This window comes from Lagenorhynchus albirostris, chromosome 3, assembly GCF_949774975.1.
Source record: "Lagenorhynchus albirostris chromosome 3, mLagAlb1.1, whole genome shotgun sequence".
NCBI classification, from domain to species: Eukaryota; Metazoa; Chordata; class Mammalia; order Artiodactyla; family Delphinidae; genus Lagenorhynchus; species Lagenorhynchus albirostris.
The window spans coordinates 113,975,172-113,989,891 of NC_083097.1; the positions used below are offsets into that span (position 1 = coordinate 113,975,172).

A 14,720-nucleotide genomic window follows, 5' to 3' on the forward strand; every position below is an offset into this window, starting at 1 on the left:
TTTATGTTTTCACTTATATGTGGAATCTAAAAAACAAAACAAATGAACAAATACAACAAAACAGAAACAAACTCACACGTACAGAGAACAAACTAGGGGTTGTCAGAGGGGACGTGGGTAGACGGATGGGTGAAATAGATGAGAAGGATTATAAACTCCCAGTTATAAAATAAATAAACAAGTCATAGGGATGTAATGTACAGCACAGGGAATATAGTCAGTAATATTATAATAACTTCATATGGTACATAATCTATAAAAGTACTGAATTACCATGTAAAAAAATACCATGAGGAAATTAATTTCTTATGACTTCAGACAGGTTATTAAATTACCTTGGAAAACTCTACTAAATACACAACGTTAATTGCTTTGAGCCTACCATGAAATAAAATCTAAATATTTGAAAAAGAAAATAAATTAATTAACTAATTAAATGTGTTTTTAATGATTGTATTTCTCGCTTCTAGAAGTTTCAAAATGATCTGGTATGTTTTGCTACCATATCATTCATTGCTGAAGTTTTGAATCACCTTTTTCATTTAAACATTTTGAACAACTGATTTTACATTCTGTACCTGAAAAATCCATCTCTCAACGTTTTTGGGGGTCTAACTCTGCTATTTTTTATCTGTGCTGCCTCTTGCTCATGGTGGCTTATTTCCTTCTATGCTTTAAAGAATTATGAGTTATGTTTGGCACTTTGAGGGAATCCTGTAAAGCCTGAGTTGATGGTCCTGCCCTCCAGAGAGGACTTACACATGCTTCTTCCAGGAGCCCTTGAGCATCCCATAGCCAGGGCCACTTTAAGTCAATTTACAATTCAGGTTTCCAACACAAAGAGGGTAAACTGGAACCAAACACTTGGGCTGCTATTCACACAGTAAGCAACAGGACACCTTAACAGCAGTTACCTGTTCTGATTGGTTTACATCTGTGTCCTGTATCAGTCATCAAAGGTTTTGTGTACCACTGTTGCCTTATCTGAATAAATGCATGTTCTTTGTTAAAAAGTTTTGCAGGTCGTCTTTTCCCTCTCTAACCAGAGCTCAGGCCGAAGTCGAGAAGTGTTATTGTCTCACTTTACCAACAGGCATATTTAATTTTTTAAAAACAATCGAGCCCACCCTTTAACTCGAGGTGAATGCTATTGTTTTAAAAACCAAGCCCACCCTTCAACTCAGGGCAAGCATGCTGAAAGTTCTGGATTTATGTGTGGGATCTCAGCTGCGATTTCCCACCCTGTAAGCATTTAAGGCACTATCTCCAGTCTGCAGGCAGCAGTTACCCCAAAACCTCTTGGTTAGATCAGCTGCCCTTTACCTCCCCACCCACAGGGAAGTGGTCAGTATCCACTCTGGTTTTCCTTCTCCCTACCCCCCAACCAGGGATTTCTCTTACATCTGACAAGCTCATCTATTTTAAAGGATAGTTTTTAGGATCTCTAGCTCACCATATGGATGGATATACACACTTATCTACAGACAGTTCTAGTGTGGAACAATGAATGCTCCAGCAGAACTGTGCACATGCTGCTGTAGCTCAGAGGAAAGAAATGGCTTATCCTAGCACCAAGAGCTCAAGGATGCTTCACTGAGGAGACGGTGCTCAGGCAGAGCCTGGGAGTTGAAATCCCAGGAAGGCGTTCACGCCATTTCTGGCAGAGGTGGGTGTGGGTAAGGGAGGCTCCACCCATTCTATCCCGTTACGTGCATTAAAGTTCAAAAGAAACGACTGATGAATCCTCTCTACCCCACCTCTATTTCGCTTGGTTTGGTGCCAGGGAATTGGGTCATGTGGTGGGGTGCTACTACGACGGGCCAGGTGGCTGCCCTGGAGAGCTCCCAGCAGGCAACAGTGGAAGACACGAGAGATGTAGCAGGTCTTGCTCAGAGCCACCTTTGGGGAGTCCCACCCCACTTATACCCAATAGCATCTTTTGGTCTCTCTACTAGGAGAGGAGAAAGTAAATAAACCCTTAAAAGGAGCTTCATCTGATCAATCTGGTCAGGGTCCCTGGGTTCCGGTTTCATCTGATCTCTTGCCTGGCCGCCACTGCATAGCCTGCCTTTGGGGAAAAGCAATCCCCAGTGCCTTTCGATAAGAACGTGGGGAAAACTGTTCTTTTGGACACAGGGTCTTCCCTGCTGTGGAAGGTCTGCTGTTCTGAGCACCTCACTGGACAGAACCCAGCATCGCAGGAAGGTGCCACCCTTGGCCAAAGGATGAAGCATTTCTATCTCACGCGCTGTATATAAAGATGCAAAAATGTTTCATTTGGGACTTCCCTGGTGGCACAGTGGTTGAGAGTCCGCCTGCCGATACAGGGGACACGGGTTCGTGCCCCGGTCCGGGAAGATCCCACATGCCACGGAGCTGCCGGGCCCATGAGCCATGGCCATTGAGCCTGCACGTCTGGAGCCTGTGCTCCGCAATGGGAGAGGCCACAACAGTGAGAGGCCCACATACCGCAAAAAAAAAAAAAAAAAAAGTTTCATTTGTTTTAGAATGGGAAAAACCCACCAACTTGCTACGGTAAAAGGGAGAGCATCATTTAAGTCATATCTCTCAATAGGCAGTTATGGTATCAATTCATGGTGAATTCTAACCCAGCTAAATATTCCCTCATTCTCTGACATAACATACAGGTCCTAGCCCAAGGCATAGAAAGTGAGATCAGCTTCTATGAGCATTACCCATATCTAGTACTGAAATGTTCTCTTGGAAAAAATGTCATAAATAAGTCTGACTGTACTCATTTGAGCAGTAAGCCAACAGGGAATGTTTTGTTTGTTTATTTGTTTAAGAAAAACAAAAGCAACATGAACCTGAACTTCATTAAAAGTTTTTGTAATGATTTAATTAGATTTATAGCACTGTGCCTATTCATTCTGGCCAGGGACCCCTCTCCCTTCTAAAGGATTGGTTGGCAGAGATCTCACGTGCTTTGCAATTTTTCCCTAATCCTTCGTTTCATCTCCTGATTAGGTGAGGATGAGCATAATCATGTTCAGGTAATTGCTTTATCAAATGGTTTAATTATGCATTCAACAGAACTGACAACAAGAAGGTTATTCTTCCTAACGTGCTTTCAACAAAAGCGCTAACTAATTACATGGCATTCTACTCAGGGCATTTGAGAAGAAGACATGAAAACCTATTCTTCAAATCTTGGTTAAACACATGTTTGTGTATACAACATAGAAATAAGTGGTAAAATACTTAGTTGAATTGCTTCCTTCTGCTGTAACTTCATAACTAATCTGTGTGTTGACACAGACCATGTAAATTCTGAGGATGCATTTCACCGTGGACGGTGTTTGAACATCTGTGCTTTCTGAAAATGTCACAATAACCATTTTGCCTGAAAGTCTATCCTCGGGAGCCAAAAAGATTGTGTTATCTTGGCATGTTCCAAAAAGAAAGAAATGCTTAACAGAACTGAGGACAGATGTGTCTCATGATTAGAAGGAAGTATTACAACATTAGGCCAAATGGTTGAAAGGATTTCTGAATTAAAGTGGTGCTGAATCTACTTTATTTTGCATGAACTTCCTTTTCTCTTTAACTAGATCACTAACACGTCTGGTATGGACCTGTATTATATGCTCCTTTTTGCCTACCACTCCTAGAAACACAGTACGCCTTAATACATTCTTACAGGCTCCAAAGCTAGCGGCATTTAGCTGAAGCCTTTAAGGACACAAATACTTAATAATATTTGATATTTTAAAAGGTGATTATGCAGTACACTACTTTAAAATTTGTATTCAGTCCAGTACTCTTTCCCTCTCCTTCTGGTAAAAAATACTACCCTTGATCATAGTGAAGGGTGGGGGTAAAGAGGGTCATGTTACCATAGTATTCGATTAAAGGATGGGCACATGATTCAAAAACAGCCAATTGGAATCCTTCCCTGGGATGGAAACACAGCTACTGACAAGTTCCTTTGCAGTTTCTAGGCTAGAAGCAAATGAGTCAGGGGCTGTCAAAATCCATATTCCCCGTCAAGGGGAGAGAGCCTCTTGGCAGAATGAAGCCAAGCAGAGATGGGCAACGATGAGAAAGAATTTCCACACTGAATTTCCCCTTCCTTCTCTGAGGTCTGCCCACCCCAGTATACTTGCTAGCCTCCTGTGCCAGTAAATCTTCATGTTCTGAGGAAGCCAAGTTTGAGTTCTGTTTCTGTCACTTGACATCAAAAGCATCCTGATGATACAGCTGGTATTTTATATTACTTTTCAGATGGCATTTCCCTCGTAGAAGTAAAGACTGTCACTCGAGAACCAGACAGACCAGGGTTCCAATATCTACTCTGCCGCTAAGAGCTGTGTTGACCTTGGACAAAGTTTTGCAGCTTCCGCTTTCTCCTCTTTGAGACTACTCACAGCCCCTCCCTCAAAGGTTCACTGTGAGAATTAGATGGAACAATCGAGGAAGTAAAATAATACTGTGGCACTTCGTATGATATCACAGTACCTAATACATGTTCACCAATGGAATACTATTGTTTTCTTCTTATTGTCATTATTTAAAATATTACTATGGTAGAGACGGCTAGATTACTCCAATATTCACTCTATCCTTCTTAATAACAACACAACTCGCAAATTTTAACTGGATACAGAGCTACCCAGAATAAACCCACATTTCCCAGCCTCCCTTGCAGCTCTGCGTAGCCCTGTGACTAAGTTGTGGCCAGCAGGATGTGAGCAGAAATGGCACACGACTTCCAGACGGTGCCTCTTCCCTCGCCTCCTTCCTACTGGCTGGGGCACAGCAGCCATCTTGGACCAAGAGGCAGAAGCTCAACAGTTCCAACTGTCAGGATGACAGAGCAACAAGGTAAAGGATGCTGGTCACTGACAGTCTGGAGGCAGCATATCAGCCCCAGGCTGCTTATCTTTAGAATGTCTACGTGAGAGAGAAATAAAACTGTATCCCGTTCAAGCCTCTGTTCCGTTTGAATTTTTGCTAGAGCAGCCAGAACTAATACACAGGAAACATCTTAAATATTATTTATACTTGTTCCTTCCAAAAACCCTGTGAAAGAGAAAAGGGGATGACAACCAAACAAGGGCAAGAACTCTATTTAAACTAATAGTTGAAGGCCTTCGTACTATGAACACTAGCTTCTCATCATCCAGTGATGTTTGGCTACCGCAGACTGAAGAAAGGACAATGAAAATGAACAAGGCCTCAGGGGGCAAAGCAAAGTTGGGGCATCTGCCATGGGGAATTTGTCCCCTTACCTCCAACTGTTTAATGTATAAAACAAACTTGCTTAGAGTTGGTTAGATGCCACTGAGTACGTCTCCAACGTCATAACACCTCTTGTGTTAGCTTTTTCTAAGCAACAGAAAATCAAAATAGTGAAGTCTATGACCCGACTCCCACCTCAGACCATTGGTGTCCATGTGGTCTATGGGCACACGACCCGACCTTTTTCTCCGCCCCTACCACCTGAGAGCATGCAGGATGTGGGCGGGGTATTTACTACTTCTTGGCCCTCCACAGGGCTGCCCAGATGGCAGTATCCAATGCCTTGCCTAATTGCTGCTACACCTCTTGTTCCTGGGGCTCCACTTTCCTTGGCCATCGGGCTCCACTTTCCTGATGCACAAAATGTGCAAATGCAAGCCTTCCACCTCAGTGTCCAATCATCTTCTCTTCTGCTTAGTCAGAAGTGAGACCCTTGCCAATGAGCCATTTGCAAATGAAGACAATTCTCACCCAGCAGGTTCTGTGGAGACCGGGCTATCTAAAAATGTCCCTGAAAACACCGACAGCCTCAACTCAGCCAGAAAGCAAAGACGAGGAGCCGCACATGAAAACCACCCACGCCTGTCATGGATGCAGGGCCATAAAAGTCTGGGGAGACTAAGAAGACATGCCGAGCTCGACGCTGTCTTGAGAAGGCTTAACAAACGCATGCCCTGGATTGGCTCTGACCCTCAGAACAGCCTGTTTGTGGGGAATGCCGGCCAACGGAGTCTCCACTTGCCAAGAACTTCAAACATGACCTTTACTTGGTGACAATTGTTTGAAACTATTAAGACGACTCTGAAAATAATATAATCCGCAGCAACAAGGTGCTGAAAGAAATGCCAACACTGTAAGGCAAGCTCTCTCTCCCCCTCCCTCGCGTGTGCGCGCTCAGAACAGAGGGGAACCATCCTCCTTCACAGCGCTTCTTCACTCTGCATCTCTCTTCTGCCTCTAGACAGAAATGAGCCATTTGCTAATTGTTTAACAGCTGTTAATGAACTAAACGTCGTGGGAGGAGGGGCAGAGCAGACGGGGGTTTGCCGGCTTGTTTGTCCGTTCCCAACAGCCGGGCTGATGCCAGCGAGCAAGGTGGGCAGGGCTCCCGGGGCCACTCCAAGGACCCTCCCCTCAGAGGTCAGGCCGTGCAGCTTCTGCCTGGACAAGAGCAGTCCCAGCCCTGACGTCTGAGCTCTGGTCAGGTGGGTGCAGGGGGAGAGATGTCAAGGAAGTCCTATTAAAAGAGGCCCAGCCAGGAGACACCCACCAGGGCCAGAACCTGGAGCAGCGGGGACCTCCACTCCTGCCCCCTTCTGAGTTTCCAGGTCCCCAGCACCACTCCAGATCTGCTCACAGCTCTCCCAAACCACTCTCCCCTCCAAAGGGAGAGAAAGCTGAGATTGCCCACCGGAAGCCTGGGCTGGCCAGATTCCGTCAGCCACGGTGACGTTTCCCTTCTTACAGGCAAAATTAGAAACTGGCAGCCAGGACCCCAGGAGCCTTCATCTTTCTACACGGATAACAGCAGAGAAAGGAAAGGCACTCACAAACGATGGGGTCCCTCTGGTTTAGGCTGAGGCCACAAAGCTGCTGGCAAGAGCAACTGCAAGTCCCACTGGGATCCAGATGGTGAAGATGTCCCTCTGCTGAGCTCAAAGCTAAAATGACTCTCTGTATTTGAAATTGAGACAGTCACCAAGTCCAGCTATGACTTCCTGAATGCCACTTCAGACTGCTTCCTGTCCGTCTCTGCAACCACAATACAAGCCCCAGGCTTCCAGGCTTGCCCAACCACTCCCATCCTGCAGCCAGTGTAAGCCAGTGGAAAAAAAATAAAAGTCCTTAATAAGACCCCCAGTGTTCTTAGGGTAAAGTGCAACCCCCTCATTTGGCCTTCAAGGCCCCAGAAGAGTGGCCCCTGACACTCTTCTAGCCTCATTTCTGTGTCTAGTTAACCCCGTCCCCAATCCCCATGCGACACTGCCACAGTGACACATTCGCCGGTTCCTTCAGGAGGGTCTGTGCTTTGTTTCATCTCTTCGGCCCCCTTTTTCCTCTGATGAAGGAACTCTCTATACCTTCCACCTCCATTCGTACTCCAGGCGACTCCTTCCAGCCTTAAGATCTCAATGAACCATCGCTTCCTCTAAGAAGACTAGTCACACCTCCAAACTGGCTGAGGAGGCCCTGTTCTGGGTCCTGCGGCACCCCGAACATCCCTTACCTGAACACCTATTTTAATGAAAGGACACTGCTTTGTAATCTGTCTACCTTCCTTGTAAGTTCTGTGAAAACTGGGGCTTCGTCTTCCGTCGTGTCCCCAGGACTTAGCACAATGCGTGACACAGAGTAAGAAAGAATTCAATAAACACTTGCTGAATTTCTGGACTCCTTCAGTTTTCCTGGCCAGGAGGATGTGACATCAGGGCAAGTTAAATGATAAGGGTGATCCTTCTACTACCTAGAAGCCACGTCGAGGGGCAGGGTCTCGACCACATTCTCAAACCAGCTGCGGTGCTGGCCTCCACGTGCCTATTCCCAGAGGGGAGTTTTCTGTTCCTTATCTTTTGTGAGTTATGCTTTGTAGAGTCTGAATATAGAGTCATTTACTGCCATGTAACATCTTATATCCCTCATCTCAAGATGCTGTGCATTCCTGCGGATTTTATCTTTGATCTGGGGGGGTCACAAAGCTCTGAGTGGTGTCCCTGGTGCCAGGACACTGGAAGAGTCCTGCTACAGAGACAGAGGCTTCTACATACATCCCCACCCCCATTCTAGGAGCTTCTGATTGTTCAGGGCCCAGAAGCAGAAAGCAAGCTTTGTTTGATGGAAGCCGAAGACAAACACCGGGCATCTAGGGCAGAGCTGATACCCACGCTCCTTCCTCCCTCTGCTGCTGTCAGTGCTCCGCACAGGCTTCAGATCCACCTGTGAAAGGGTGAACACTTCCCCTGGAGGACGCCGATTATTTATTACAGATTTCCTTGATGATGATGGGACTGGGCTGCAATATATTTTTGCCAAAACTGATTTTTGTGAATGTGATTTATGACATCAAATCACTTCCAGTTGTACATGCATCCTGGTCTCACCTGTCCTTTGTTTCTTGACCCCAATGACCCAAAAAAGGCCATAACTCCAGGGAATGGGAAGTCACTTGTTCACTAACAGTTAACTCATTCACTCTATTAACTGCCCATCTACTGGTGGTCCTGTGACAGCTTTGTCTGAGACTAAAATGTGCCCTTGAACCTGAATAAAGAAGTGGCCATATGTTTAGGGGCAATAGCTAAATCACTCCAATACTGAACCCGACCAGTCTGAAATATCCCCCTTGGAAGGAAGTCTCATTGCACATCACGAGGGTTTAGAATTGGTCTTGGCTTCAGAGGTCTTGAGCAGTCAGCACATGCCTTCAGCATGAGTCATTTGATTCATTTCTTTAGGAAAAAGAGGACGCCAACTTTCTAAAAGTGGATAGAAAGCTAGGAGATTAATATCAAAAACCAACACACACACCATTTTCCACTGCACTGCTGCCCCTCCACCAGCCTCTGCCCTTTGTTTTAACTGGAAGCAGGTGATCACAGATATCCGGGCAAGAGACTCTGAGTGTCAAATTCTGCCACTGCCCTTGACTCTTTGGGCCTCAGTCTACCCCACATGGAGGATGGGGAGAAAGGCACTACAAGTTGTGATAGGAAGGCATTAGGTCTCTTCTTTTGCTCTAAGAAAAGACAGCTGACCAGGTCTGGGAAACTCAGGACTGAGGCAGGTACAGGAATTCAAGGGCACTAGAGGAATAGCAGGCTGGGGCAGACTTTGGGGCTCTGCCCAGCAGTACCTGGAAGCCATTCCTCTTTTGAAAAATCATTGCAAAGGAGCCTTCCAAATCCTGATCCTGCCTCTTAAACAAGCTAGTTACCACTACCTGTAAGCAGGCAACCTTCCCTAACCCAAAAGGCCAACTTTCCTGCTCAAACTGCAGGGGAGCCCTGACCAGCAAACATTTGCAGAGACATTCCCTGGGCAGCTGACAGCATTTCAAGCCACATCTGACAGGTTACGACTGCTCCTTGTAGCTCGGGGGTCAGGGCGAGCTGGCATTTGAAGCTCCTTCTGCGAACGAGAGACAGGCGAGCGGGCAGGTTGTTGCTGGAGTTTGATGTGCAACGTGCCACTTGCCCAAACAGCCCTGATCACTCACTGACATTTCATGGCTCGTCTCTAATCGCAGGCTCCAGGATCAGACAGTTCACTCCAGAGCTGGAGGGAATAACTGAACAGCGCAAACTGGATCTTCACAAAGAGAATGATTGCAAAGAGCCTCTCTCTGCCAGGGCTCCAGGCTGGGTGTTTAGCTAAGCAACTTGGCCCAGGCTGGGGATGGCTTATTTCTCTCAATCACTAAGCTCTCTGCAACCCCTTCACTCAAATCCCGGAAGGGTTGCACAGACTGGAATCTCACCATTGCTTCTCAGCTGGAGTCCTCAGAGGCTCTTGTCTCTTATCCGTGATGCTGAGCACCAACTGTGTGTCCTGTGCCTGGTGAAGGTAGACAGGCATTGTTTCTACCTCTAGGACCACGCACACTCTTAAGTCTGCCACTTAAGGCGGACATGGGCAAGAAGGCACTTACGGTAGCAAGTGTCCTGCAAGCCTGGCATTGCCTGACCACCTGCTTACTTTCCAAGCTTTGGCTGAATGTCTCCTCTTGGACTGTCCTCACATCTGCCCTCTCCTCCTTGTCTCCTGCGCCTCTCCCCTCACTGTCACAGCCACCAGTAGGGCAACCTCTTAGTTCTTCCAACTCATCATCCTGCCTTAGAGCCTCGGCCTATGTTATTTCCTCTATCTAGAACATTCTACCAATGCCCCCTCTCAGAGTTTAAAGGACACCTCCTCAGAAAGGTCTTCTCAGCAGGCAACCTTCTCTAACACAAAAAGCCAACTTTCCTGCTCAAACTGCAGGGGGACCCTGACCAGCAAACATTTGCAGAGACATTCCCTGGGCAACTGGCAGCATCTCAAGCCACATCTGACAGGTTACGACTGCTCCTTGTAGCTCAGGCGTCAGGGGTAGCTGGCATTTGAAGCTATAAAGCACTCTGTCTCTCTTTCAGAGCACCATATGTATTTCCTTGGTACCAGTTACCAAAATTTGAAGTTACCTATTTATTTGTTTGGTCAGTTATTTCTGTCTGTCTCCCTTACCACAGTGTAACCTCCAAGTGAGCAGGGATGGCGTCGGGATGGTTCCCCACTGCCTTTCCATGCTCTGCACAGTGTCTAGAACAATGACAAGTGTCCAAGAGATAGTTGCTGGACAAACGAATGAAGGATCTGTCTAGAGTAGGTGATTACAGAGACAGACTCTGGGGGGCTTTGCTGTTGACGGTGAAAGGTCTCAGCTTAGTTGCGACTGCAAGAGGAGAGCTATCCATACATTTTAAGTGGGGGAGATGTACAAACAGACTTTTAATGCAGAATGACCCTCACCTCTTATGTCATGTGGAAATGGATTTGGGGGGCCGGCGAAAGGCAGACTGGAGGTAAAGAGCCCCATTAGGAGGTGTCTATAAAACCCAAAGTCCTCACTACTCAAAGTGTGGTCCGTGGACCAGCAGCATGGACGTCACCTGGGAACTTGTTAGAAATGCAGAATCTCAGGCGCCACATCAGATCTGCTCTGTCATAATCTGCATTTTAACAGAATCTCCAGGCAATTGTTCACATACCTAGAAGCTGGGCTTTAGCTGAAAGACAATGATGGCCTGATCTGCCTTCGGGGAGTGGGGGACAGATCTGAGTCATCAAAGCTATTATAAATGCACTAGTCCAGACAGTGCAGGGTGTTAGAAGCAAGCCTGCGTTTCCTCCGGGGTCAGGGAGAGACGCGAAGCGGGGATGGTAGGCACACTCAGCCCAGCTGGGCTGAGCGACTGGGCCAGGACGTTCTGGCTGTGACCCTGGGCAGAGACGCTGTAATTCACACTGCAGGTCTGACGTTGGGGAGGTATGGCTTACTGACTCTGGCCGTGAAGAAGAGCCAGCTTTTTTATTTCCACTATATCATAAGTTTCCCCAGCACCTGGCACAGAGCCTGGTGCATAAGAAGGGCTCTAGTGATACCTGTTGAAAGAACAAAGGAACTACCAAGCAGTAATTATGATACTGATATCCTAAAGCAGCTTACACGGGTCTGGGTGCAAGCTAGATGAACCTTCTGGCTTCCCGTTTTGTTACATATATTCCCTTTGGTTAGGAAAGTGTGAAAATCCGAGAGAATAAAAATCTACTTTCAGTGAATAAAAGTACATGACTCACTCTTTCGGTGAATAATAATACATGATTATTATTATTACTTGTAATAATCCTAATGAGCTTCTGAGGACAGCAGGCAGTGAGGGACCCCCAGGCCTATGCAATCTCCACGGTGTAAAGGTCAGGACGGTGAGGGGATCACAGAGAACAGAAGCTATGCGTGCAGTGGGGAAGGGACAGAGGTGGGACCAGCGCAAAGGCCCAGGCCCAAGGACCACAAGGCAACGTGGCCACAAGTGACCAGGGAGTCAGTAGTTACAACTCTCATCAGCCCCCGACTCCCTTCTGCAAATGATCCCTACAGAGAAAACAAGAAGAGAGATAAAAGTGGCGCCGCTCCGGCTGGAGGGGATGGGAGAGTCAGAGACCCACTCCTCGCCCCCCACCCTGTCTCAGACACACACACACAACTCTCCCCGCCTGGCACTAAGAGTGTGGGAGCGGGTGCTGAATTATATTTGTTGAATAAGAGAATAAGCAAACCCTTGTCGATTCTGTGCTTTCTTTTGTTCATTATCCCACCGAAATGTACCCATTCCCAAACGCAAATGGACAACCTTAGCCCGAGGACACTGTCTGTAGTTCCAAGAACAAATGGTCCCCTCCTTCCTCCACCCTAGTGATCCCTGCTTCCCTGCCTGCAATTCCTTTTATTACAGCCCAGATGAAATGCTCTTCCTCTGTGAAACTTCTCCTCCTTGCTCCAGTAAGAATAAACAGACCCACTTTATGCCTAGTCCCTTTTTCTATGAAACCATTTTCTCTTCACCGGTTTGAGTTAAAATGACCTGTCACCATACTAGCAACCCTGTCCCCCCTCACCCCGCATTAGACTGTAAGTCCTGAAGTCCCCAGAGAAAGGAACAGCAGCCTCTCTAACCCCAGGACCTGGGGTCGTGCTGGGTACATTCTAGATACACAATAAATGCAGCTTAAATGTGTGCCGACATCATACACCTCCCCATCACCACGCTGTCTGTGAGGCAGGCATCCTGGGCCTCCCTCACATCTTTGCTCCAAAGTAAGCTTTGGAACAGCTTACTTCCTCACCTCCTCCAGGAAGCTGGCCTAGATTCACTTCAGGATCACACACCACTCTCAGAATCACACTTCCCCTAAGCCCTTGATCCCTCCAGTTACATAGGAGAGAATACTTTTATCTTGTCTCTTAGGCCAAAGAGTCTGTTCATGTGGCAGCTTCTCAAGGGCAAGCCCCAAAGTCCACCGAGATTCACAGGCCCCAGTTTTGGCCCAGAAAGCCTTGTCAGAACAAACAGACACAGAGTACTTTTTGATGACTAAAAAGAGAACGAAGAAGACCGACCTTGGACGTATAGGTGTGGCCGTCGGAGCCGCAGATCATGGCTGACTGTGCTGTGGGACAGGGCTTGCACTTGACCAGATTCGAAGGTCCAACCCAGTGTCTGTGGGCTACGTTCCCCTTCTTTTGCCTGAGGATGAAAAAAAGAGGGCATAAGGTAACTGAAGCTCCAGTCTCCATGGTCTTTCCTCCTAGCCAGGCACATCCTGAAGGCCCCTGGCCAGCACCCCGATTTGTTCCAACTTGCTGACAGTGGGCAGGAGACAGTTCCAAAAGCCTAGGTTCAACCCACCAGATGGATGGAGGAAAGCAATGTGGCCATTAAAAATGTTGTAAACACATGACTTATTGATATGAAGAGACATTCACAACACACTAAAAAGACAATGAGAGAATGACTCCGTCAGCTTCCCCAGCGCCCCATCTGGGGTGCGGCAGATCACAGGCGCCCCCAAACAGCACCCAGAGCCACAGATGCCTCCGGGGCCGACCAGCAGCCTCCGAGTGGGAGGGTGCAGAGACAACTCAGAGAACAGTCTAGATAGAAATGCATCTCCAAACACAAGCAAATGACTTTATCACAGCTGTGGAAAACCATCTCTGGATACGTTTTAAAGCAATTTCAGTCCGGCTTTCAATTTGCCATTCGATAGCCCGGTTCTGAGGTGATGTCACTTTCAACTGCTAAAATCATCATAATTCTACTCTTTCATTCCAGCTCCAGTCTCCCCCTATCCTAACCTTTGTCATAATGATAAATGGTGCTATTAGGATGGCTTATGTCGACAGAAGGAACCCCATCACCGTATCATAAACCACCGAAATAAAGGCCTGCAGTTACGGCCTCCCTTTCTCTCTTAGTTGAGGCTGCTTTCCCAGCAAACCACTGAGAGCCACTCTCCCAGCTGAGGGGCGAGTTCTGGGTGGAGGACAAGTGAGTGTGAGCTGCCCATCAATCAGGCGGGTACTGTGCCCTTGAAGTGCTTTGCTCTGGCAGTCCTGCAAAGTGCTTATTCGGGCGCTAGAGTCAGAAAACACAGGTTCAAAAGCCAGCTCTGCCTCTTACAGTGTGATTGCAGCAGGATATCTCACCCTGTAAATCTCAGTTTCCTTATCCGTAAAATGGGGCTGGGGGGGCGCTGGGAATAGTATCTCCTTCAAGGGGATGGTATGAGGATTGAAATGAGCTGATGTATGTAAACGACTCAGTATAATGCCTGGAAAATAGGAAGCAACAAAATTGGTACCTGCTGTTATCATTATCATTTGCCCCAAAAGATGGAGGTATAAGTACCGTTGCCATAGAAATATGACTTAATTCTAAAGCCCTAGGTTTGGAATGGTGCTGAACTCCCCAGAACTCATGGGCCCCAAGGAGGACATCTTTTCTGCCAGGTGTGGAATGGATCTCCAGCTCCTCAGGAACTGGGGTTTGGCATCTGACATAACCTACCCACTTCCAAATGAAGGAAAATGAGAAAGAAACGGCACCCACCAACTTGGTTCTTATCCTACCTCAAACCTGCCCCAGCGATGTGGGGGAGGCAGTAAGAGCAGGAAGGTCTGTTTGGGGAACTGCCTTGGAGGCTGACATCGAGAGGAGGACCACGTGCCCACAGCACACTTGGAGCCATCAGGGATCACAGGCTGGACGGGTTGTAGGGCTGAGCCTGTCTGACCAATGAAGTGGCAGAGGAAGTCCTACGAGGGCACTTGGAGATGGCCTGGTCCAGATGACTCATTTTCCTAACGTTAGCAACTAAAGCCAAGTCGGCAAAGAGCCTTGCCCACAGTGATGGAGATAACG

The 14,720-nt window shown here is 47.3% G+C and overlaps 1 protein-coding gene across 2 annotated transcripts in view; it reads right to left on the minus strand.

The window, feature by feature from the left end:
* SPOCK1 (SPARC (osteonectin), cwcv and kazal like domains proteoglycan 1) overlaps positions 1 to 14,720 on the minus strand; it is a 545,050-nt gene that overhangs the window by 130,448 nt on the left and 399,882 nt on the right. For both annotated transcript variants that reach the window (XM_060143663.1, XM_060143662.1), the window contains exon 5: positions 12,917 to 13,043. In XM_060143663.1, the coding sequence (XP_059999646.1) occupies positions 12,917 to 13,043 (127 nt within the window). The remainder of the gene's footprint in view (positions 1 to 12,916; positions 13,044 to 14,720) is intronic.